The sequence below is a fragment of the Vanellus vanellus genome (genome assembly GCF_965231255.1).
Source record: "Vanellus vanellus genome assembly, chromosome: Z".
NCBI classification, from domain to species: domain Eukaryota; kingdom Metazoa; phylum Chordata; class Aves; order Charadriiformes; family Charadriidae; genus Vanellus; species Vanellus vanellus.
This window is the reverse complement of record NC_138908.1, coordinates 72,718,060-72,745,196: the sequence shown is the minus strand read 5'-3', so window position 1 is coordinate 72,745,196 and position 27,137 is coordinate 72,718,060. Positions and strand designations below refer to the sequence as shown.

Below are 27,137 nucleotides of genomic sequence, written 5' to 3'. Positions count from 1 at the left end.
CATTTATTTGGAAGTATGTTGTGGGGACCTTAATCTAATCAGAATATACTTGGCATAGAATAGTGGCGTTTCAGGCTTCGGTCCTTCACTGTTACAAAGTTTGGGGTTTTTTTAATTCAAATACTGAATTAATTTCATAATCTGGCCTCGCAGTAAAAATAAGAAGTTTAGTGCACTTTACTATTCCACAGATTTTGACCATGAGTTTTAAAATTTGAATCAAAACAAAGTTTTGAGAAACTTTAGTTTTTCTGACTGGAAAATTATAGTTTTCATTTAGAATGTTCACTGGTATTTTTAAATCTGAAAAGTTGCATTTCTTTTATAAAATACACAGCGGTTTTGCTATTAAGCATTTGTTGTTTTACAAATAAAGTGTCGAATTCTTGTTTAATCATATATTATTGTAATTACTATGTGTATCCACGTAACATTTGATTACTAGATTAGGTAAGTTCCAGTTAGTTCTGATACTCAAAACTATCAGTTACCCTTGAAGATAGTTTAAGCGGTACAGCATACAAGGGTATACTAGAACTTTCACAAAAACTTGACCAAAACTTTAGGGAAGAATGAGCTCTGTGGAATTCTGTTTGCGTACAGCTGTCCATCCCATTGGAAGCTGTAGATGTCTGCAGTAGAACTGGTGATTGGATTTAGGTTTGGATTGTCAGTAGGAAAGACTTGTTCTCTTGGCATAGGTGTATGATAATATCATACAATCATAGAATAGCTTGCGTGGAAGGGACCTTTAAAGGTCATCTAGTCCATCCCCCCTGCCATGGGCAGGGACATCTTCAACTAGATCATGTTGCTCAGAGCCCCAACTAACCTGACCATGAATGTTTCCAGGGATGGCACATCTCTGGGCAACTTCTTCCAGTGTTTCACCACCCTCATTGTAAAAAATTTCTACCTTATATCTAGTCTAAATCTTCACTCTTTTAGTTTAAAACTGTTACCCCTTGTCCTGTCACAACAGGCCCTTTTTAGCAAAAAGTTTGTCCCTGTCGTTTCTGATGCCTGTCATTCTTAACAGAAGAGCATAATTATGTTCTTACTTCATAGTTTTAGGAGTGAGATTTGTATTGTCTTAGGTGGAATCTTCCCACACACGCACGTTTTTTTTTTTTTTTTTACTTCAGTTAATTTCCAAAAGGAGAGTAAGCAGCTTCAGTGTTGGTTTTATACGTTTAGCCAAGCTTGAGGGTGCCACTTAACCTCATACAGCATGGGTAGGTTATTTTGTATATATAACAGTCTTTGTACCTAAGTTTACAATAATTTTATTGTAAACTTGTTGGCTGCATATAATCTGAAGGTAAAAAAAGCTTGTTGGTAAGAATTCTGAAGAGAAATCAAATCAATGATAAATTATTAGTGACTAAGTTCCTAAGTGGAAATGTTGCAAATACTTGTCAAGTATAGGAATGTGGTAATTAGCACATGTACAGAAACAGAGTCCAAGTGCAAATTTGGCTCATGGATTTTTTCTATAAACTTTCTAGGTTTTATCTTTATGTAAAACAGGAGGTTTAGTACCTATTCAGCCTTTTCATAGCTATGTCTTTAAACTCATGAACTGACAGTAGAAGAGAGGCATATGTATAATTTTTAAATTAGTGACTCTTCTTGTGAATAATCCAGGATCCTATCCTATACCTGTCAAACATAAAGCAAAAGGATGAGACAGTGTTGGCTTGACTGAGAAATCATTGAACTGAATGGAAAATTTCTAGTTGACTTTCATGACTTTGAATCATAAATTTGTAATGAATGTGTAAACTGATAGCCTCCTATTGGTCAACTGCTGTTTAAAAATAATCAAGAGGGATTTGCTTTGTTTTCCTTTAGTTGACGCAGTACATGGTGCTGTCTTCTCTGTTAAATCTTAAAATCTGCCAGTGAGAAATCAAGTGGGTTATGTTTAGAAGTTACTAGACTAAACTTAGTTTTTAAAGTATCAAGTGTTACTAATTTAGCAATATATGCGATTTTATAATAAAGTTTGAATTATTATTTTTTCTCTCCCATTTTTTCTGTTCTCTGGCATAGTTACTAAAACTTAGACTACCTTTGGAGTTGCATATTTAGTACAGGTAGATGTACGTGGTACAGAGTTTAGCCACCGTGTTTAGCCTCTTAATTACAAAATGAGGAGTATGAATACAGGGACACCAGTGTACCAAATGGTGTTGGGGCCCCTTCCAAAACAAAGATGTTCTCCTCCAAGATTGAAGTCTTATCAGGTGAGTATGAGAGGAAGATACCTTTGTCTCTGCTGAATGCAGATCTCATAACAACCTGATGGCTGTCAGAAAGAGCAGCTTTTTTTACTAGCTACAGCAATTGCATTCCCTGCAACCTGACTGGAGAGTTTTCAAACAGGTTGTTTGGAGAGATGCTAGTTCAGCAGAGTGTGATTAAGCTGCAGTTGTTACACAATAATGTCATAGTTCTGTGGAACAAAATAGTTTATTGTACAGAACTTTTACTGGACTATTTGCTAGTAAAAGTTGATTTCCTTTAGAGAAATAGAATATTTAGCAAGTTACACATAATCCTAGTAGCATTTATTCTTTGGCTTTGTAAGCTCCAAACTTACAGTAGTAGAATACTTTTGGTTGGAAAGGACCTCTGAAGTTCCTCTGCTCCAATCCTCAATTCAAAGGAAAACCAACTCAGGTCAGGTTGTTGAAAGCTTTATTCTTATGAGGAGTAACAATTTGCCACCATTCCCATAAATCTGTGTTGTTTTCCTGTTTCTGATGGGGAACATTAAGTAACTTTGTCTTTAGTATTATTCACTGAGCAAATGTTCTACTTGATTAAACATCATAGGAAATCTTTCTAGTTTTTCTTTTGTTATATTTGTGTCCCCCATTAGCTCAAGTTGTATACCATTATCACATGGGTCTCTGAAGAATTTTGGAAAATCTGCTTTTTTTCCCCTACATTCTTCACAGGTCATGAAATTGCCAATATGTGATTTTCAGCAATGTGTATCTGTCTTTCTCCACAGTTCATACCCAGATAAAAATCTTTCACAGAGGCATGTTATTTCACAGTAGAAGAGAGACGGGCATTTTGAAGACAGAAAGTAAATGACATCCCTTCGTTAAGGGAGGGGTGGCAGGGAGATGGAAAATGTGATTAACACCTTATCAATGTATTTGTGTCTACTAAGCAAAGAAAAACTGTTCTGTCATTTTTAGCTCAGCTTTTAATTACCATAGATATATTTTAAACCTTTTTCTTGTTAAATAGTAGATCAGGTGAGAATTCTGATATTCTGTATGTTACCCTAATGTCTTGATTTGCTGATTGATCCCACTGAATGGAAAAGGGAAAACATAACCCCTATTTTTAAAAACGGAAAAAAGGAAGACCTGGGGAACTACAGACTGGTCAGTCTCGCTTCTGTGCCCAGCAAGATCATGGAGCAGATCCTCCTGGAAACTCTTGCTAAGGCACACGGAAGACGAGGAGGTGATTGGTGACAGCCAACGTGTCTTCTGTAAAGGCAAATCATGTATCACAAATTTGGTGGTTGCCTATGATGGCATTACAGTGTTGGTGGATAAGGGAAGAGCAATGGACGTCATCTACCCAGACTTGGGCAAGGCATTTGACACTGTCCTGGACCACATCCTGGTCTCTAAACTGGAGAGACATGGATTTCTCAGATGGACCACCCTGGATAAGGAATTGCCAGATGGTTGCACTCAAAAGAGTTGCAGTTAATGACTTGATGTCCAAGCGGAGACCAGTGACGAGTGGCATTCCTCGGGGGATGGTATTGGCACCAGTACCATTTAACATCTTTGTCGTTGATGTGGACAGGGGGTTGAGTGCACCCTCAGCAAGTTTGCCGACAACACCAAGCTATGTGGTGCAGTTGATACTCTAGAGGGAAGGGGTGCCATCCAGAGGGACTGGGACAGGCCTGAGAGGTGGACCTCATGAAGTTTAACCAGGCCAAGTGCAAGGTCCTGCACCTGGGTCAAGGCAATCTCAAACATGGGTGCAGGCTGAGGGATGAATGCATTGAGAGCAGCCCTGAGGAGAAGGACTTGGGGGATACCGGTGGAGGAAAAGCTGGACATGAGCCAACAATATGTGCCTGCAGCCCAGAAAGCCAACTGCATCCTGGGCTGTATCAAAAGTGTGGCCAGCCGGTCGAGGGCAGTGATTCTGCCCCTCTAATCTGCTCTCATGAGACCCCACCTAGAGTACTGCCTCTAGCTCTGGGGAGCCCAACATAAGGACATGAACTTGTTGGAGGGAGTCCAGAGGAGGGTCACAAAGATGATCAGAGGGCTGGAGCACCTCTCCTGTGAAGACAGGTTGAGGGAGTTGGGGCTGTTCAGCCTGGAGAAAAGAAGGCTCTAGGGAGACCTTGTAGCAGCCTTCCAGTACTTAGATGGGGCCTACAGGAAAGATGGGGAGGAACTCTTCAGGGAGTGTAGTGGTGGGATAAGGGGTAATGGTTTTAAACTAAAAGAGCGTAGACTTAGGTTAGATATCATATTTTTTTTACAGGGAGTGTGGTGATACAGTGGAAGAAATTGCCCAGAGAAATTGTGAATCCCTGGAAGTGTTCAAGGCCAGGTTGGATGGGGCTTTGAGCAACCTGGTCTCGTGGGAGGTGTCCCTGCCCATGACAGGGAGGTTGGAACTGAGGGACCTTTAAGGTCCTTTCCAAAACTTAACCATTCTGTGATGCTATGAATTATAAGTAATTTCTTTAGCAGTCCCTCTTCAAGCTCCTGCTTGCACTTCTGAAATCTATGAGATCCTTTTCAGACTTTTGCGTAGTGTGACAAGGTGAATTACTTGTACTGTGTTATTACTAGTGACATCACAAAGTGTGCTGCTTCCTTTGGTGTTCCCGTCATATATTAGCATTACAATCATCCAGACTTTAGATACTATTGGATACATTCATTTCTGAACGGACAAATTTAGCAGTCTTCTGTTCCATCAGCAGGAGCATAAACATTGATAAAGTGGTACTGTGATAGCTCATCCTTTCTTTAGGGAGCAGGTGTGTTTACTGTCTGTTTTTTAACTTCAGTAGCTGCAGATTTATGCAATGCTGTTTTGAGTAGTTTCATTTCTTACCTTGTAGTCTTTCATCCATTGCCAAGAGATGCAAATTTGCTGACTTTAAAAGATCAGTTTTCCCGGCTATACTTTCTACATGGGAACACTCTACTGTATTTGTTATATTTCTGTAATTTCTCCCCCTTCTGTTTATTTTCGAGCGCTTTGCGCTCTATGTAAGCCCAGAATACTTTGTTTCAAATTTTCAATTATTTTCCCTTCTGCAGTTGATACATCCGCAGCACAGTTTGTGTGCACATCAGGAATGGGTGTTGAGCCTCAGTTTGGTAGTTTTATTCTTAACAGATATCCTTACTTATTAGTTTGTTAGTTAATCTTGCACCCAACTTGGAAAACAGTTTGATTTCTTTTTAATCTTATTTTTTGATGTATTTTGCTGGGAGACCCTAATCTCTATAAAAACATGTTACCGAGTTCTTAAGATGATAGGGCTATTGGAGCTTTCTGATGCATTGAGCTCTATGCTGACTAAAAATGTTGAACTCTGTAATACAGATCACTATCAAGGATGTAGAGTCTTGAGACTAAGGGCTATACGGTTACTTCTGGAGATAGTAAGTTTAATAACATTATTTTAGGTTCCTTTTAAATAGTTTGTATATTCTTTCACTGATACAGGATTCTTCCTATGAAGATAGATATGACAGCTATCTGACTTTGGCGGAATATGTACAAGACTTCCTAAATCACCTCACCGAGCAACCAGGTTGTTTTGAAACTGAAATAGAGCAGTTTGCTGAAACACTGAATGGCTGCGTCACTGCAGATGAAGCTTTACAAGAACTTGTTGAACTCATCTATCAGCAGGTAGCCTGTATATTCTGTCTTATAAATGGATATTATGCCTGTTACCTAGTGTTCAAGATATGCATACCAGTACTACTTGTTATGTAATTGTATCTACATAGTATTTTGAAGGTCTGATGGTCTTTTTAGACCGAAACATACAGGGAAAGATTTTGCGCAATAAATTGAAATGGTAGCTCAAGTGTGGGATACCTGGATGGTTGATAAATTTACCCAATTTACTCCATTTCCTTTGTTGTGTATTTTGATCTCCTGGGTCACATACTAAGGTGGAAATTACAACACTTTTTATTAAAGAGAGTTATATTTGAATTGCTGTGTTTATATAGTAGAGATTGAAGAAAGTTTTAAGCAGTGTCAGAGTTACACATTTTTATTCCATCCTACAAAAAAAATCTTCATAATACTTAGATACTTTTAATTCCTTTAATTTTTAAAAATTAAGTTTATACCTACTGTACACATCACTCTTTGGGAATTGCTTCTTTATTGACAGGCTTTCTTCTTCATTTGGAATATACCTATTTCGGAACAGCGTAATTGGAGGAAAGGAAAGCTCGTCTAATGGTTACTAGGTTTAGTCCCATTGATGGCCATGGAAATGAGGACAGAGACCTTGAGCTGAACTCTGTACTAATTGGGGAAGCCATTGGAAAGAACAGCTTATTATGTGTTGCTTAGCAAATGAGCTGCTGTTACTGTCTTTTGGGCTTGCTGCAGAGAACGAAGTCACACTTGGGCTTGCTATTTATCGCATTGGGTTGTCTCTGACTTCCTGAGTTGGTTGCTCTCAAATTCTACCTTGAAGAATGCAAATTCTTACTCACCTTTTAAGTGAGATACTTGCAGAATATTTCAATCTGGTATGTAGAAGCTGCCTGATTGAGTGGTCATTGTAGAGAACTGTAGAGTCTCAAGTTTATTATTATCATCCAGAATTGATGCACATTTAGACATTAAGATTAATTAAAACATGTTGTGCTGTGTTTGGCAGGATCATTTTCCCATCCTTTATTTGAACACATGGAGGATAGTTAAAAAAAAAAAAAAATAACATATTCCTCATGATTTCATTGGAAGGAAAAAAAAGAGGAATTTTTCCCATTCTAAACTTCATATATGTTAAATACATTGACTCATTTAATGTAAGTCTTTAATGTTGCCTCTTCCTCTCTTCCCCTATTTAAAAACAAGTCCAGTGTTAGGGTTCGCTCTGCCTTCCTCAGCTGAAAAGCATTGAGTGTTATCAGTCTGAAATTAGGGAAAATATTAGTGCAAAAAGTATCTAATTAGTATTAGCATTAGTATCTAAAAGTATCCAGTTTTAGTTTTGTTGTATGTCAGGATAGGGTAGTGTTTGAGTGTAAGTCCAACTATGCTTGTTATTCTTCTGTCTTGAGCAAAGGCTCAAGTATTTGTGTTTCCTGGCTTATCACAAAAAAAAATTAAAATTGCTGAAGTGTATTTATAAGCATCTGCTTCAGTGATGTTAATTAAACCCAACTGAGCAGATTTACAAATGCTAGGTTTCTGAAGGAAAAAGATTAAAATGAAGGAAACCCAAGTCCTGTACATTCTTCCCTCATCAGTGTGTCAGGTTATCTTATCCTGTCTATAAGAATGAATTATGTCCTTCCCTCTGTTCTTTCTCATCCATTTATGTCCCTGGACAGAGTGAAGTGCCAGTTCTCTTGTTTTCCAGAAGTTGAACGCTCTGACTTCTTAGCTTAAGAATTTTGACTGTTGTATAGTTAATACAGTGGATTGTTCCTGTTACAGCAACTAAAATTTCTCAAGATAGATTAGACCTCATGCTTAGGTTGTGACTTTTTGAGTCAGAGATAAACTGGGATTACCAGCAACAATAGTTCAGAGAAGGTGATATTGCATTGTAATGATTGGTTATTAAGAACATGTGAGATGAGTCTTTTTTTGGTCTGTGTGTGCTATGTCAGGTAATAATACCTAAAATTTAGTTGTTTGAGTATTTGATGCCACCACAAATACAGACCAACTAATGAGGAAGATAATGTTTAAAAAATACAGATGAGGTCTGAAGAATTTGTGTGTGTGTTTGGTGCGGATTTTTTTTTTTGTTATGAAAGAGAAGTGTAATTTAAGTGATGTATTTTGCTTTATAAAAAAAGCGGGCACCTCTTCTAGTGCAAGCAACTGATTGAACAAAACCACTGAAAAGCTTGTTAAGTATTTCACTTGCCTCTTACTGGAAACGAAATTCTGTTTGGCCTCCTTAATTGCTTAAACTTGTTGTGTCTTCCAAAGATATTTTAGTTTTTTCCAGTGATTTTATGCACATAGTACAGTTACATTGAGTGCCTATTTTTCTCTGCCTGTAGAAGGTAACTAGTTATAATGCATTGACGTGCTAATGGCAAGATGCTTTTTCCAAGCACATTAGAATCAGAAGCATGCACGCGCATCTGTAGTGCTGATAAATAATCAAGATGTAAAAGGAATGTTCAAAGATGATAAAGCCATTGGAGAAGTTTAATGAATTCTTAGTTTCCCTGTTTCCTTTTTGGCAGAGCTGATGGAGTAATTTACACCAGAATCTCTTTTCACTGAAGCTGTATCTGAGAAATAATCTCAAATTCAAGTGTGTGTTAGAAGAGAGTTCAAAACAAGTGAACAGTAATAAATTGCGAAAATAAGGGGATGTTCTGCGTTAAGTTCTGAGAGGTTGAATGTAGACACTATTGAATTCCCAATTCCTTTTTTCCACCTCTTGAAACTTTGAAGTATCAAATTTAAAGCAAAATAGTTTTCAGCATATAACTTATGTTGTGGAATTTCGTTGCTACCACCTGTTTTTAGATGACAAAAGTGTTCAGTTCACAGTAACAGGACTTGTTTTAGAAAAAAATACCCATCGAGAGCTATTAACTGTAACAATATGGTTTTAACCTCTCAATCAGGAGTTTGCTATTCTGCAGCTTACTGGAGCATGTACAGGAGAAAGTATTTATCTTTATTTGCCATGTTCTTGTATTCCTTCCCGGGGCATCCGCTATTGCTAAAAATAGATTCTGGGATAAGTAGCTCTTAGACTGAATGAAGGTGACTTTGATTTGATTTTATTTTAACGTACTCCTTGAGATAGTGCGTATCCTTGAAAAAGTGTCTTAAAGTCTACTGTTGATTTTTTGTGTAAGCAGTTTTTAAGTCACTTTCAGACACTCTTTGGTTGTAGGTAACAATGGAGAAGTGGTTGGTTTTTTTTTTAAAGCACAAAGTCACAGTATAATGAACTTTTAAGTGCTGAAATGCATATAGCAAAGTGTTGATAAGATACAAAATTTAACATGACAGAGTAATTATTAATCTTCTGCTCTTCAGTTGTCTAATCAACTGTTGTTAAACACAGTTTTCAAAAAAAGCTTTTAAAGATACCTCCTGATAGCCTAATCATGATTTTTATGAATAATTTAATTTTCAACTTTTGTTTTGGAAGGCCACATCTGTCCCAAATTTTTCCTACATAGGAGCACGGTTGTGTAACTATCTATCTCACCACCTAACCATTAGTCCACAAAGTGGGAACTTCCGACAGTTGTTACTTCAAAGGTCAGTATCAGTATGTCATTTTAAGCCTGTTACTTTCTCAGGTTACATGTCTTCCTATTTTGTTTGTAACTCCTAATATCACGTGCAAAGAGGTATATATTTAAAATAGAAATATAGAGTGAGGATTATTAAAGCACAGGTACATACTGCATAGCAAATACATATATTTTTATTTTAATATTTTAAAATATGAAAATAGGACTCCCTTAGGAGTTCTGTAGGCTCTTTTCAACTGAGTATTTTAGACTGATCCCAAATTACAGGGTAAATTTGAAAGCTAATCAACTTTAACAGTATCCTAAATGCACATATATGTACTGTCCTTTTCCTTTGACTGTTGCCAGGACTTACTTCATTGTGTTTTTTCCTTTAATTACTTTTCTAGCTGGAGTTTCTGTGTAAGGTTCATTCATTGATTAGTTAAGTGACTTTATATCTATGAAGTAGATGCATAAAATCCAGAAGGATAAGTTTCTTCAGTTTTCAGTTATTACAGAGTTCTGTGGGCTTATGGTTTAATAATGAATAGACTTCGTAGTTGACAAAAATGGAACATTTTTTAAATGTATGTATTTCCTTTTAAATCTTACTGCATGACATTTGAAGGATTAATACACTATCCTTTTTTTCTTTAAGGACTTCTGGCTTTGTAAGCTTTCGGCTTGCTTCTTATTTTGTTTCACTTAGTCCATCTATGCTTAGGAGCAAAAGCATGATAAACTTTAGCAGTAGTGCATTCTGGTAATCTTTTATCAAGAGTGGTACCTTATGGAGAAGCTGAAAATACTTTTCCTTTTTTTAATTGCTATGTAAAATTGTATAGTTTTGGCACAGTTATTCAATATTATACAAATTACCTCACTGCCATGTGATCTTAATCCTCTGTATTTGTATTTATATCTAAATTACAGAATCATAGACTCATAGAACGGTTTAGGTAGGACCATGGTTTAGGTGACGTATTCACCTCTCCTGTTTAACAGTGGGCCAATATTTTATCAGAGAATGGTTTAGGTTGGAGGGAACTTTGAAAATCATCAAGTTCCAACACCCCTGCCATGGGCAGGGACACCTCCCACTAGACCAGGTTGCTCAAAGCCCCATCCAGCCTGGCCTTGAACACTTCCAGGAATGGGGCATCTACAGTTTCCCTGGGCAACCTGTTCCAGCGTTGCACCACCCTCAGAGTGAAGAATTTCTTCCTGATATCTATTCTAAATCTACCCTCTTCTAGTTTGAAGCCATTCCCCTCATCCTATCGCTAAATGTCCTTGCAAAACATCCCTGCCCAGCTTTCTTGTAGGTGCCCTTTAGGTACTGAAAGGCCACAATAAGGTCTCCTCAGAGCCTTCTCTTCTCCATGCTGAACAACCCCAATTCTCTCAGCCTGCTGTCATAGCAGAGGTGCTCCAGCCCTCTGATCATCTTTGCAAGCTTCCTCTGGACTTGCTCCGACAGGTCCACGTCCTTCTTATGTTGGGGGCTCCAGAGCTGGAAGCAGTACTCCAGGTGGGGTCTCACGAGACTGGAGTAGAGAGGCAGAATCACTTCCCTCGACCTGCTGGCCACACTTCTGATGCAGCCCAGGATATAGTTGGCTTTCTGGGCTGTGAATTTTCCTTCAGTTTCTGCTTGTTTACATACCTGAAGAACCCTTTCTGTTAGCTTTTGACACCTCTGGCCAATTTCAGTTCCAGCTGAGCTTTCACTTTTCTAACTGCATCTCTGCACACCCTGGCAATGCCCCTACAGTTCGCAATGGGTGTTTGTCCGCTTTTCCATCTCTGGTACACTTCTCTTTTGGGCTTTGAGCAGACTCGGAAGCTCACAGTTAAGCCAAGGGGCTCTTTTGCTCTGCCTGCTCCCCTTACCTTTAAAGGGGATGAATTGTTTTTGTGCTTCCAGGAGAGAGTTCTTGAAAAACTCCCAGTGCTTGCTAACTCCTTTAGCCTCCATGGAAGCTTCCCATGGAATCCTTTCCCAACTGAGCTCTGAGTTTCAAGTAACAGAAAACAGTTCTACAATACAGCACTCAAATTTATAGTGCAATGTAGAGGGTGTAAAATTTGGGGAATTGTAAGAGAGAACTCAGGGCATCCATTTATTATTTTGAGAAAAAGTGTTACTACTGTTTTTTCGTAATGAATGCAAAAGGTACTTCAACCTGACAACTCTTACCTTGTTTCAATGCAAGGCCTCCCCGTAGCAGGGAAACAAAACCTAGCTTGTGGACCCCAAATTACAAGTCGATCGAAGCCCATGCTGTGTAACACAACAGAAAATGTCTTCTGCCCGAATAAATTTGCAGAACTTGTAGAATTTAGATTGGCTCAATTACTTACACAGAAATGTACTCTTCTGATGCGTTTAACCATTTAGCTTCATACTGACAGTAGCTGATGGAATAAAAATACATGTGTTCAAAATACACGAGGTACTAGCATTTCCTTTAGACTGAATTTTAACCACTTTGCTCACTTTCTTTCTGGAACTTTATTCCCATTACCAAAGGAAGTGTTCTTCTGATAATAAGCTAATACCAATGGCCTGGCTGCTAAAATTATTTCAGTTTAATTCAAACTCCCCAGCACTTTCCTTGGAGCATGGCATCAATTATGAGTAAGTTACTTATAACCAATTAAAGGCACGTGACAATATAATTCACTAGAAAAAAGTGGTACCAGTAGTCATGTGAAAATACAGATTACATTTTGAACTAGAATACAAACTGATAGGAAATGTGTTCAATCTTTGTTACAGCCACTAGGGAATTAGGATAAATTTTATCTTATTTCTAGAGGACTGGGGAGAAGAAACATTCTAACAGTTTTCTTTCAACTTGCCAATTATTGGTACCAACTTTTTATGACAGCAATCCATTAAAGCAGGAAAAAAAGCAGCACAGTTCTAACAAAAAAAAAAAGTCAAAAAACCCCCATGCTTTCTAAGTACAATTAGAAAACACATGGAAAACGTTTAGATCAGCACAGTATTTTGACATACAGGTGCCATGATTGTAAAACAAGCCACAAAATTCGTTAGAAATACAGAGAATGAAAGTGTTTTTAAACTGCTGAAGATGTACCCGCTCACTGACCCTTTACCGTAATTAGAACAGTACAGTACCAATCTTAAGGACAGCTGGTGGACATAGAGTTACCAAAAATGCTACAGCTACAATCTAAAAATGAGGGTATAATTCTCCACTTTGTTCCTATATACATTTCCCTTGGCAACAAATCTGGATAAAGCACAAAATTATACAAATATTACACCATAACGCAAGAACACAAAATTTTCTACACGGATTTAAGTGTTCACTTCTTGCACAAAATATATTCGTTATTGGCTTTTCACAGCCAACGGTTTAAAATACAGGTTAGAAGTAAGTGAACTAGCAATGCTCATCCTCTACTAAACCATCATGCCTTTAGATAAAAGGCAGCTCCTGCTCTGAGGGCTCTAAAGCAAGACATTTCTGTTTCTGGGAAACTTTTACGTACTGTAAAAGACAGAAATCCACAGTATGAGGACAATCCTTTAAGGAATGTTTTGCTTTTCCCATCTTCTTTCCAAGAAAAAAACCTTTTATTAATTTTATAATAAAGGCTAAAAAGGCCCACTGTACTGTCAGACAAGTTGCCATAAGCATGCATTTCTAACATAAAGAACAAACAGGGAAGGGACTATTCCTTTTGTTGGAAGGCACATTTTAAAAGTGTGAAACACTTTGTGCGTTAGCTTAGCGGGTAGCAGAGAGCTTTTAGTACTTTGCAGCCACAGGAGGTCTCTGGTACCCATTAAGCCAGCCATCCCCATTAATATTTTCTGTAATTTTTTTGTACTTTATACTAATATAAATTTACTGATGTACATGTAGTTTCAACACATCACCCAGTCTTTGCACCCTCTGATCACTTGAAGAGCTACCCTGTCTATGCTCTTCCATAAAAATAATCCCTTTTGACAACTATTCATCAGAAAGTGGAATAGTTAAGGCCCCATGCTTTTCACTTTGCGACTTTTTCTGAGAAATTTCTGTAAATGAAAATTGTTACTTTGAATAGTCCACACTGCAAATTACTACCTTATGAACCTGCAATATAGTAACAATTTCCCTTACGGAACTAATTTATGAGGACATTTCTATTTCCATATAATAATAATAATGCATTTTATTTTACAATACTAATGATGATCTTGCACTTTTTCATGGAAAATGCTATTTATGAATACTGATCATCTTTGTGACCCGCCTCTGGACTCCCTCCAACAAGTTCATGTCCTTATGTTGGGCTCCCCAGAGCTAGAGGCAGTACTCTAGGTGGGGTCTCATGAAAGCAGATTAGAGGGGCAGAATCACTGCCCTTGACCGGCTGGCCACACTTCTTTTGATACAGCCCAGGATGCAGTTGGCTTTCTGGGCTGCAGGCACATATTGTTGGCTCATGTCCAGCTTTTCCTCCACCGGTATCCCCCAAGTCCTTCTCCTCAGGGCTGCTCTCAATGCGTTCATCCCTCAGCCTGCACCCGTGTTTGAGATTGCCTTGACCCAGGTGCAGGACCTTGCACTTGGCCTGGTTAAACTTCATGAGGTTCACACGGGTCCACCTCTCAGGCCTGTCCCAGTCCCTCTGAATGGCACCCCTTCCCTCTAGAGTATCAACTGCACTACTCAACTTGGTGTCATGAATTACACATCACAGTCACTTAAAATGGTGAGATAAAGAATTTATCAAATAAGTGTGAAGGCATCTAAGACAATGTGGGCAGCACCCTGAACAGGGCAAAATGTCATTCAGAGTTTATCTGCTTTATTTCTGTAGACATTTGGCTGCCTGTGCTAAACTTCCTGGACCCATATCCTAACATACAAGCTGTGTAACTGTCTTAATTTTTACACATTGTAATTTGCTCTATTTCGTTTTGCTGTCTCACACATTTCAGTGCTTGAAAACTTAATCGTGTAATCATCAAAAGGACACAAAAAATCAAAGGACACAAATCCACGGTGTCTTTGTAAAGTCCTCTCATTTCCTTCCAAATCATACATCCCAGCATTCAGCATTTAACACTTTTATTGCAGTTCATAAATTCTTAGCATTCTATTAAATAGGGAGCATGTTATATATGTCGGGATGTCTACAGAGTATATGATTTTCTTTTATTGTTTACAGGTGTCGAACAGAGTATGAAAACAGAGATGAAGCTACTAGAGGAGATGAGACAACTCGAAAACAATTTCATGCCTTTGTGCTGTTCTTAGCTGAACTTTATCTTAACCTAGAGGTAAAAGAAAGTTGCATGTCAGGTGCTTCTTCATTAATTTTTTGTTGTGTTTAGGTAAACACTGAAATGGAATATAATTTGATGTGTTTTTTCTAAAGGGAGAACGGAATAAAGTAAAAGCTTTAGAACAGTTTCATTATAATGTGTGTCCGATAAACAAAAAAGGACAAGATCATTAAAAACTTAAGAAGATTTAAAAAAAAAAGTGTAGGAAATCATAAAAAGAACCAACCATAAACCACCTTCGGAATGAAGCATTTGGTATTTTCTTTTGACTGGCAAAACCCCCAGACGACTACACTTAACCAACATAAGAAATGTTACAAGCTACAGAAGCAGATCAGCATCAATAACCCATGTAATTCAGTCTTCAGCCACTAATAGGAACTATTATCAAACCCTTGAGGAAGATGTAGAAATCCTAAAAATGAGCAATTAAAAATGCAAACCTTTAAAGATATTTCTTCTGAAGGTTGAGTCCTTGGGTTATGCGTGAAGCATGAAATCTTGTATTTAGATTTTTTTTTTCTATCTGTGATATGTATGAAAAAGTGTATGCACGTGTAAAACTTGTCTCTTATACCTGTGAGTTCAGTAAGTTCACTAACTGCTGTAGTGTACTTAAAAATATATTTTTACTGGATTATTTCAATGGTTTGACTTAAGCAGACACTATAAAAATGTTTTGCTGGCATGAGGAAAGAAAATTCTCTGACTCTTCCATTTCTGTTCATAAGTGGGCCTTTAAATCTGCTTTTAACTTGCTAGAAGTAAAAAGGAAGATTTGCAAAGGATTTATTTGGGTGAGGAGTTGTCCAGTTCTGTGGAGTATACCATTTATTTTTAAACCACTTCCTATAAATTTCTAAATATGTAAAGAAAGCCTTCTAGAAGTAAACCACTACACCCATAGAGAATACATTATGTAGTATGGGAAAGAGCATGGGGTTCTGAGAATTTGGGATTTTGTGAACGACTTACCAGGCATTTCGTAGCTTTTCTTAGCAATTTATTAGCAAAGAAACAAAATCCTAGACATGCATGGTTATGTATGTGTCAGAATTGTAAGGATATTACCCAAAGTCTGTTACTAAATAGTCTGTAACTAAAATAGTTACAGTATTTGGCACGTTCTTCCAACTAAAGAGCTCAACTATGTTGATGACAAACCAAATCATACAGCATTCAAGACAGAAAATATAACTAAATTAATTTCTAAAACTTGAGTCTTTTAATTGTTTTTTTTATATGTATATATCTTGCAGATTAAAGGAACAAAGGGACAGGTAACACGAGCAGAAATTCTTCAAGAAGGCCTTCGGGAGTTACTAAATGCGCTCTTCTCTAATCCTGTGGACAGTAATTTGATATGTGCAGTGAAACTGCTGAAGGTGAGACAGTAGTTATAAAAGGAAAAAAAATCGAACTTTTTAACCTTTCTGCCTCTGGGAGCAGTGGGGGAAACTGCAAATGAGGAAGTGTTTATAGGGTTTTATGCATTGCATCATGAGCAGAGCAAGCTGTACTTTTTTTTCCTTAGTACCATTATGAAATTGAGCCAACAAAAAAGTAATGTACTGTTTTAAAAGTAAAATGCAAGACCATTTGTGTACATACAAAAGACATCGAATGGAAGCCAAGGTGCAAAGAAGTAAGCAGTTCCTTCAGGTCTCCTTTTGCTGCTTCTGGTGTAGGAGAAAACTGTAACCAGCTGTCATGGTTTACGCCTAACTGGCTACTGGGGACGTGGGGCATCCCAGATGGGACCAACAGATGCTCCTCCCTACCAATCTTCAAAGAGAGAGGCAGAGGAGGGAAAAAGAGACTTACAAGTTTACTTATGAGAGAAGGAACTAAACTACTTTAATAAAATATTAATAATAAAATAAAAGGGAAATAATGAAATACATACAAAACCATATCAACCTCCCAGAATGACAGTCACATCACCATCTGGCACTGGGGAAGTCCCAGACTGGACTCAGTGACAGACAGGAACTGGACTCTGGATCTGGATTCAGGATTGGGATCAAAGGCAGACAAACAGACAAGGGTCCTCTTGGGACGTCAGCCATTGAAGAAGGAGAGCTGACCCTTTGACCCCTCAGCTTTTATACTGAGCATGAGGCAGATGGAATGGAATACCCTGTGGGTCAGTTTTGGGTCACCTGTCCTGTCCGCTTCTCCCTGCAGGTGGAACCCCTCTAAGCTTTTCAGCTTCCGACCCTCCAGCGGGGCAAGTAACAAAGTTCTCTGGCCTTGGGGGTTACAGCAATAAGTATAAGCAGGAGCCTCTCTGCATACTGTTCCTTGGCATCAGCTATAAACATCGGTCTGATCACTCTGAGAGCGAACAGTGTCTGCAAAATGTGCTGTTAATTTCAGTAGTTAGAAGAGGCCCAGCTAAGAAGCGAAGTTACTGAACAAATTGGTCCAGTTTTACCTCAGACCAGGGCAGCAACTTGAATAAATTGTGGGGTTTGGGGTATGTTCTCTGTTTGGAAGGACTCAGCAGTTAGAGTCTACCACTTTTTGCAGCAAAAGATCCTTGATACCAGTTATTTCATACTGTATTGTCTGCATCATTACTACTGTAGAAAGATACATTTATCTTTCATGATGAAAACAAACCTCTTTGCTCTTAAGTTTTACTTTAAAAAAAAAAAAAGTTAGCCTCGGCAGGAAGTGAACTTTTGTCTCCGCTAGCCATGGTTATACTCATAGTTGGGAAAGCACAGTTTATTTTAGGAATGAACGTTAAAAGCTAAGCAGTATTTTTCTGGTGTTTTGTTTCTGTTCTTTCGTGGTTGGTTGGTTTGGTTTTCCTCATTCTTCCTCATTCCCTTCCACCCACTCCACTATTTTTCGGACTCTTCTATCTTGAATTCTAATTCTAGGACCTTCTTTTGATATAGGGAATAGGGAACAGAGGGTTTACATCTTCCAATTTAAACCCTTCGTTTGAAGTTTGGATGTTTAAGCAGGTTGCTTCATAGCAAGTGTGAGGTTGGGTTCAATGAGCCCATGATGTTCTGTGGTCAATCATTATGTTGGTAGTGCTTCCCTGAGGCAAGGCCCACTGAAGGACCTTTCAAAAAGGCAGTACACAAATCAGGAAGCTTTCCAGTGCTGCTCGTTTTTATAATGGTTCTCCAAAGAAAATGGAGGTTGTCTCACTATTTCTGTGGATGTTCTTGGAATATTTATATGGCTTCACAGCACCCATTCTAAAATAAAAGACAGTGATCTAAATTATTTTATGCCGCATTGCTAAATCTGAAAGGTATTACATAACAAAGATTTTTTTTTTAATGCAGGTGTTTTCTGATGTCTTATATAGTATCTATGTATGTTGGACTATGTAGCTGGATTGGGATATCTCATGAAACCTTGGTTTCACTACTGAAGCAATAAGTGTCTCCTGTTGTCTTTTCCATTTGATACAGTGATAGATATATGTTTTTCACCTGTTTGCTTTGCAATATGTTTATTTGTAATTAAACCTTCTAGGTGTTATTATCTAATTATCTAGGATCAAGGTAGGATGACAGCAGAAAACTGAGAATACCAAACAAGTGCTGACTAATATGCTTGCTTTTATTTTTGCATTTTATTCCTTTGTATCATCAGGTGCCATTCCAGGCATTTAGGATCATGTAATATTTATGCTGAGTAGATAAGGAATTGCTATTAACTTTGATCATAGCAGCAAACTATTTTTTTCTGATTTAACTTCTACTGTGCAATTATTGGGCAATGAAGTACCAATTCTTGACATAAAAGGCTTTCATCCACAGCAGTTCTAGACTGCTGCTAAAGCTTTCTCAGCAGCAGCTTCAGCCTCACAGATTTTATGTATTAAAATTCAGGCTGGCTTGGTCGGATAATTTCTGGCTTCCCTTATATATACCCAGATGAAACTGTCTGGCATGTCTGATGCTAGCTAAATTGACTGAAATGTTTCTAAAGTGTATTAAACTATTTGTTATTCTCAGCTAACCTGGTGGCATCATCTGCAAAAATAAGGTCTCCTTTTTTATAGCATGTACTTAAATCAAGTAAGATCTGACAAATGTCACTGAAGAGTTATTTCAAAATCATAGAATCGTAGAATTGCTGAGGTTGGAAGGGACCTTTAAGATCATCGAGTCGAACCATACCTACCCTGAAAAAACCACTTATAAACCATGTCCCTAAGTACCACGTCCACCCTTTTTTTTAAACACCTCCAGGGATGGCGAATCCACCACCTCCCTGGGCGGCCTATTACAGTGTTTAATAACCCTTTCAGTGAAAAAATGTTTCCTAATATCCAGTCTAAACCTCCCCTGACATAACTTGAACCCATTTCCTCTCGTCCTATCACTTGTCACCAGGGGGAAGAGGTCAGCTCCCACCTTTCTACACCCTCCTTTCAGGTACTTGTAGCGGGTGATAAGGTCTCCCCTCAGCCTCCTCTTCTCCAGGCTAAACAACCCCAGTTCCCTCAGTCATTCCTCATAAGATTGTCCTCCAGACCCCTCACCAGCTTTGTAGCCCTTCTCTGGACACGCTCCAACACCTCAATGTCCTTCTTGTAGTGAGGGGCCCAAAACTGAACACAGAACTGGTGGTGGGGTCTCACCAGTGCCGAGTACAGGGGGATGATCACTTCCCTAGTCCGGCACACCACACTATTCCTGATACAGCCCAGGATGCCATTGGCCGCCTTGGCCACCTGGGCACACTGCTGGCTCATCTGCAGCCGACTGTCCACCAACACCCCCAGGTCCTTTTCTGCCAGGCAGCTTTCGAGCCACTCCACCCCCAGTCTGTAGCGCTGCATGGGGTTGTTGTGACCCAAGTGCAGGACCTGGCACTTGGCCTTGTTGAACCTCATATCAGTCCAGCCTGTCCAGATCCCTCTGCAGAGCCATCCTACCCTCAAGCAGATCAACGCGCCCACCTGGCTTAGTGTCATCTGCGAACTTACTGAGGGTGCATTCAATCCCCTCATCCAGATCATTGATAAAGGTATTAAAGAGAACTGGCCCCAGCACCGAGCCTTGGGGGACACCACTTGTGACTGGAAACCAACTGGATTTAACTCCATTCACCACCACTCTCTGGACACGGCCATCCAGCCAGTTTTTTACCCAGCAAAGAGTACATCTGTCCAGGCCATGAGCAGCCAGTTTCTCCAGGAGAATGCTGTGGGAAATGGTGTCAAAATCTTTGCAAATATCCAGGTAGATAATATCTACAGCTTTTCCCTCATCCACTAAACGGTTCACCTTATCGTAGAAGGAGATCAGGTTTGACAGGCATGACCTGCCTTTCACAAACCCATGCTGACTGGGCCTGATCACCCTGTTCTCCTGCATGTGCCACGTAATGGCACTGAGGATGATCTGTTCCATGACCTTCCCAGGCACAGAGGTCAGACTGACTGGCCTGTAGTTCCCTGGATCCTCCTTCCAGCCCTTCTTGTGGATGGGTGTCACATTTGCCAACCTCCAGTCAGCTGGGACCTCCCCGGTTATCCAGGACTGCTCATAAGGAGAGAAGTAGCTATGAACTTCTAAGGAACATAAACATTGGACACAGAGCTACCATACTGTCTGTAGTCTAAAATAAACTATTTATAAGGTCTATTAATCTATTTAGCAAAAAGATGTAGGCAACTGGGAGTTTCAGCCCTCAGTCACAGGATGCATCTAAATATTCTGAATTGTTACAGAATGTCTTCTGTTAACAGCTTATTAAATTTTGTAACTATATTAAAAAAAAAAGAAATAATAATTGCTTGTCTTCAGTTGACAGGCTCAGTTTTAGAAGATGCCTGGAAAGAAAAAGGAAAGAATGATATGGAGGAAATGATTCAGAGAATTAAAAATGTTGTGTTGGATGCAAATTGTAGCAGGTGAGAAGATAAACTTATGCGCACTGTTTTGTTTTTTATATTAAACAGAACACCTTAAAAATCTTCAAGAATAATAAATATGTACAAAACATTATCTTAAGAACTTTTTTATTGAAAGTAAGGTGATATTTGGGTCACTTCCCATGTTAAAAAATATTTTTCAGTTGAGGGGGGTTGAGGTTGTTTTGTTTTGTTTATTTTTTATTTTTGTATTTTATCTTTTACTGGAGGTTCATGTTCCTCTTTAATTATATATATTTTTTTAACCTTTTAGATCTTGAAATCTTCCATAAGTGCTTTAGACTCTAAGAACAAGTACCTATACAAAGAGACAGTAGCAACAATATCTTGTAGTTTATACTTTTAAATCTGGATTTAACAGTATTAAATACATACAAACAATATTAAATATGTGACAGTGTTAAATACATACAAATCACTATAAATGTAAAGGCGAATGGAATATGCTTTGTGGTGTTTTTTTTTCTGGATAGCATACCTTTTTGGCAGGGTCTTACTGCAGTCTGGAATAAGACAAGTGGTTAGCTAATGTATTCTGCTTTCCAGTTTGCCAACAACTGCGTGCATGAGGTTATCTGATTCTGCTGTACTTCATCCTCAGCTTCTTGCAGGCTTACTAAAAACCTATGGAGCGTTCAGACGCTGTGACCTGATCTGTTGCCATCTGGAGGGAGGCCAACAGGTAGCTCATAGCATCTGTGGGTTGTAATTGAGCTGCCCACAGGGAGGATGAGGAAAATTTTGCTTCAGGAACCAGAGAAAATTGATAGTGTAAGCCAAGGCTTCAAAGACACAGAAGCACAAACTTTAATACAGAAAACAACTGAAGACTTTATTTATTCATTTATTCCTTAATGAGGCTCTTTTCCATTTACTTGCTTAGAAGAAGAAAGCAATTTATCTTATTTTAGGGATGAAACGGGTGGTGGTATCTCATGTATTGGAGATATTACTTCTCACTGTTGACTGCAAAATTTCGGTGTGATTAAGAGGGCTAAAGTTAGGATGTAAATTAGCGGAGTAAAATACGATTTGAAGGTCATCCCCCTGTTTTTCCCAGTATTGCCCTTTAACCAGAAAAGGATTTGTTCCTCAACTTGTGCTGCAGGTTGGCATCTTCATAAAAACTATATCAATTTCTGTTTCATATGGGCTCCTTACTTTACCAGAGAGGAAGTGAAGAGGATGAGTGTCTCATAATGGACATATAAAGCATCTAGACTTGCAGGCGAAAAAAGTAACTGTCTGCAAACTGGACCAAATTTTGTCCTTTTTAGAGGGGATTTAACTATCCAGTATTTGCAAGATAAGAGAAGCCCAATTTCTTGCTTAGTACAAAACAATCTAACTTTTGTAGTGCTTGTCTTTATTTCAGAGATGTGAAACATATGCTTCTGAAACTAGTGGAACTACGATCAAGTAACTGGGGTAGAGTTCATGGAACTTCTACACACACAGAAGCTACCCCTGAAAATGACCCAAACTATTTTATGGTAAGAATGAATGGACACTCCAGTTCTTTAATTTAATGTGAATTTAATTTGACTAATAGACAATGACATTGCTGAAAACTACAAACAGCTGTCTCTCTAAATGCATATAACTTTCTGTACAACTTTATTCTTAGAATGAGCCAACATTTTACACTTCTGATGGTGTTCCTTTCACTGCAGCAGATCCAGGTATGTCACAACCTTAGTATACCTGTCTTCTCAGTCATCTTTGAAAAGCTGTAATTCAGTTTGTCTTCTCGCAGTACCTAAAAAGTTGTTCTTCAAACCTCTGAAGCTTGTACAACTTAAAGGACAAAATTATGTCTGAATTCTTGGCTTTGTATAACATATGCCTTATTCTGCATTAAAAGAAGGTAAATGTTTGAAATGGAAAATATGTATTTGAATTCATATATTTCAGAAGAATTTGTGCCATAGTCCTCAGCACTTCACCTTTCCAGGAAGCTAGAAATATTCAGTTCATCTTTTGTTTGTCTGTTGTTTGTAGCAAAAGGGTTTGTTTCTTTCTTATTTTTTTTTATTTTCTGTAATCTGAGCACAATGTGGCATGACATCATTTGAGGTAAAGACATCTGTAACTACTTTTACACTTCTCTGGGAAGATAAGAGGTCGATTGATGTCCTGAGAAAACACTGTAGCAGGAGTTTTTTCTATAATATGTTTCATGCCATTTATAGTTTCATTACATAGACTATTTTGAAACTGTATAGATGTATGTTAATTTAAGGAATTAGTGTTATATCTTACTCAGTCTCATTTTCACTTTGCCAGATTACCAAGAAAAATACCAAGAGCTGCTTGAAAGAGAGGATTTTTTTCCAGATTATGAAGAAAATGGAACAGATCTATCGGGACCTGGAGATACGTATGTTTTCTTTTTGAGTCATATTTTTTCTTACTACTAGTTATTTTTACTGCAGACTTAGGAATCCAATCTTGACAATAATGAACCTAAATACTATCATTATTATTTAGCTCTACAATGGAAGTTGTCTATTTGTTTGGATGTAAGTTGGTTTGTAATCACACAAGTTTGAAACAAATTTTATATTTATCCACCTGAGTAGGGTAATTAAAATTCAGATATTTATGCACATGTACAAACATACTGTCTTCTGCATTTAAAACAAATAAATTTACAAGCAAAATGAAGCACCAGACCTTCAAGTGTTGGTAGTGAGGCAACCTCAATTCATTTGACTGAGGCACATCCACATCCCAGCTAGACACGATTACAAAATTTTCAGAGTCCTTCAAAGGGAGGAGGTTGTTAAGTTTCCTTTATCAGGATAAGTAGTATTCCCTCAATTAAATAGCTATTCAGTATTGCTGAAGAACAAAAAGAGCAACCCAATGGCAAAGGGGTAGGCAATAGGTGGGAATGTAGTCTGACTTTGACACTGGTTTATAAGAATTTAATAGGAAACCAGTGAAAGAAGTATGGTCTGAAATAAATGCTCTGAGCTTTGTACTCACCTGGTTGAAGGAAGACTTTCAGGTCATGATTTGATACCTAAGAACATTTTCAGTGTAGTGTTTATGTGTGAAAAAGAGTGCTGGCCTGGATCGATATTTTTGTTAGTAAATTAGAAAACCTTTAGGTTGCACCTAGCTGATGGGAGTGGCAAGAACTTTGGAAGATAAATTAGAAATGCCAACAGAAATCAACAAGCTTGTACTGGGGGGGTGGGGAATACCCATGTGAACCTCTACGCTTAGAAGAACAAATTAAATGCAAAATGGAGACAGACAGCATTTAAAACAGACAGCAAATCCAAAGAGTGACATGTGGAAGGCTGTGAGTCAACCTTCATGCAAGGTGACTGTGGAACCTTCTTTCCTGAAGGCTTAAGAAAAGCTTAGACAAACGTATGCTGATCCTCTGTCAGCTATTTCTCAAGACTGACATCAGGGAGAAGGGTTCTGTGTTCTTCTCGAGTCTACACTTCTACAAGGAAGAAGGAACAAATAAACACGTAGACTGCTTCTTCAATGCACAATGCTGAAGAAAAAATATTTTCCTTATACATTCTGTGTTTTCTGAACTATTGTTGTCTTTTAAACTGTGGAGAGCATAAGATGATCTAAAATGGTGAAAAACACTGCAGCTATTTGTACATATCTATGCTGCTTTGAGGTTTCTGTTTATTTCTTTCCCTGGAACCCATGTTTTTTTTCCTCTTCACCCATTTAAGAAAAGAATATATGTAACTGCTATTTATAAAGCTCTATTTTATTCTTGATATCATCGTAAATGTTTCTGAAAATCTATACATAAACCTAACAACTTCGGTGATTTTATTATATTTTTTTTTAGGTATTTTGATGACATTGATGACGAGATGGATCCAGAAATTGAAGAAGCATATGAAAAATTCTGTCTAGAATCAGAACATAAGAGAAAACAGTGAGATGTTACACACAGTAATGTTAGTTTATTAAGTTTAGGTATGGTACAGGGGGATGCAAAACATTTGTACCAAAATAAGGAACTTGAGTTTCTCCAAGTACTAAAGTTATACAATTTCTGTTTTGTTTATCAGAATCTGCCAAAAATTGTAAACTTATGCCCTGTAACTTAAACTGTTGTGTATATATCATAGTTTATTTTATGTACAGGTATATGAACAATGTTTTGGCTGCAATAAAAAAGATTTTTAAATTATCATAATGGAAATGAACATTTAGTGGGGAACTGTCCTGTAAAATTTCCTTTGAGGGAGAAAGAGGGGGAATAATGTGATCTACATTTAATTGCTTGCTTGATTTAGTATATATTGGGATTTACTCATTCTTTTACCATATGCAAGATGCCTGGTGGGTTTTTGTTGGTGTTTTTTTGCTTGTTTGTTTTTTGCTAAGGAGAGTAGGATTCAAATACAGCTATTTTTTTTTCTGTAGATCACAGGCATGAAAAGTGGTTTGTGAAGGTTTTATTTTGGGGGGAAGAAGGGGTGTTTTGTTTCTTTCCTTTTTCTTCCTGTTCCACAACCCAAATGGATGAGGCCCATAGTCTTTTTTTTTTTTTTCCTGGACTAAACATGTTATATGTCGACATGTGAAAAAGCAAGCAGTATTTTGCGAGTCGGGTGCTTTCAAGATCTTTGGTTCAGATAAGCTTGTTTTCAACTTTTACAAGCAGAAACTATGCTTTAATTTGTTGCATTCCTCGAGACTATATGAATATAGTTATGTTTTAACCCACGCTTCTCAAGAGTATGTGCAGTGCTCAACTTTTTTTTTTAATGTATCTAACACGTCTAACATCTCTTCTGGCAACCCTTGTGACTTCCTCCATTCTTCTAATTTTATGTAGTTTTATTTAATTTTATAGTTGGAGTAAATTCATATATTTCATAAACATTGACATTCTGAAGCTAGCTGCTCTTTTTTGACACCATATAATCATGGTAGTTTTCCTAGCATACTCCATTGTTGCTGCCAGACTCAGTTGTACTCTTTCCTATTATCTGTTACTGGTTGACTGAGTAGAACCCCTTACCAAAAACAAATGGAAATATTTCCCAAAAGTTAGCTACTGTAAAGAACACATATTGTAAATATGCATGTAAATAATTCTGTTAATATTTCGCTGTTATTTGTTTGGTTAAATGACTTGTGCATCTGCTAATAGAGTGAGCACTGACTGTTTTCTGGATGTTTATTTAACATACTTATTTAGGTTGGAGTTTTGGAAAATAAAATTTAACTAGGTTTGTTTCCTTTGGTATAATTTTACTACCTTGTCTTTTTCTTATTAAAAAAAAAAAAAAATTGGGGTCCTTCTTCTATCTCCCCTTTACCTAGCACTTTTTTTTTTTTTAAAGCACACAGTTGTAGAGAGGGTTATCTTTTAATACTCATTGGAAAAGTAAAATCTATCAAAGGGGGATACAGTCGTAACAACTATACTAGCATTCCAAAGTGTTTAGAGTAAAATCCAGAAACTAGAAAAGTGAAAAATTAGGTTATTTTCATACACACATTCTCTAACATTGAACATATTTTTCATATGAAGCTTTTAATCCAAACACAGGTCAGACTTCCTGATAACTTTACAAGTAGATGTCTTGCAGAAAAAATATTTACTTAAAGTTCCAAGGAACAAGCATTCATATATGCATTATAGTAAAGTAACAGTGTCCTCAAGGGACTCTGCTTTACATGTTTCAGTTTTGCAGCTTTACATGTTTCAGTTTTGCATCTTTTGTAGTGTGTCTTTTTTTCTGTAAATCAGCTGTGAGACTCCAGATGTATATACTCTGTCAGCTCATGGAGACAGCACGTCTTACATGTAGATAAGAAATACGCCAAGTCATCCTGTACAAAAATGTTGGGAACTAGGAGTTGTATATATGAAGCAACTTAGATCAAGGTTGGCAAACTAAGCTTTGTACTCTACTGGAAATACTGAAAAATCATAAAGTGAGGGTTTTGTTCAAAGTTTGTGGTCTCTGTACATATGAAGCTTTGCGAGAGCTTTAAGCCTGTACTGCAGTAAGGAAAAATTGGTTTCAACTCTTTTCCTGTCCTACTGAGTAAGTAAGACAGGATTATCTTTGCCTTAAACACTTAAAAAACTTTCCTACTTGTCTTAAATCTCAGAGGAGTCTAACACAAATTAGCAGTAGTGGAATAAGATGTGAGAGAGCAAAAGGAAGCAGCCAGTTTTGCACTGTCATAATTGCCATTTGCTGCTTGTCTGCCCGCTTTTAACTGCCGATAGTTCCATGTATGATAAAGATGAGTCTTGAGAGATTTAGAGATTATTTCACCTGAATTTTAGCATTTATAAATTTCAAGTGCACTGCGTAAAAGTTTCTCATCTACAAGTTTCTGAATAATACCTTGCAGATAAGGAACCCTTTAAAAAGATTTATTTTCTTTGTGG

The 27,137-nt window shown here is 37.7% G+C and overlaps 1 protein-coding gene across 4 annotated transcripts in view; it reads left to right on the top strand.

The window, feature by feature from the left end:
- Positions 1 to 25,978, top strand: part of PAIP1 (poly(A) binding protein interacting protein 1) — a gene marked incomplete at its 5' end in the record, with an annotated part of 32,618 nt that extends 6,640 nt beyond the window's left edge. For all 4 annotated transcript variants that reach the window (XM_082498093.1, XM_082498094.1, XM_082498092.1 and 1 more), the window contains 9 exons: positions 5,746 to 5,934; positions 9,407 to 9,519; positions 14,697 to 14,808; positions 16,074 to 16,199; positions 20,604 to 20,710; positions 22,107 to 22,224; positions 22,359 to 22,413; positions 23,018 to 23,111; positions 24,564 to 25,978. In XM_082498093.1, the coding sequence (XP_082354219.1) occupies positions 5,746 to 5,934; positions 9,407 to 9,519; positions 14,697 to 14,808; positions 16,074 to 16,199; positions 20,604 to 20,710; positions 22,107 to 22,224; positions 22,359 to 22,413; positions 23,018 to 23,111; positions 24,564 to 24,657 (1,008 nt within the window). In that variant the 3' untranslated portion in view covers positions 24,658 to 25,978. The remainder of the gene's footprint in view (positions 1 to 5,745; positions 5,935 to 9,406; positions 9,520 to 14,696; positions 14,809 to 16,073; positions 16,200 to 20,603; positions 20,711 to 22,106; positions 22,225 to 22,358; positions 22,414 to 23,017; positions 23,112 to 24,563) is intronic.
- Positions 25,979 to 27,137: the final 1,159 nt, after the last annotated feature.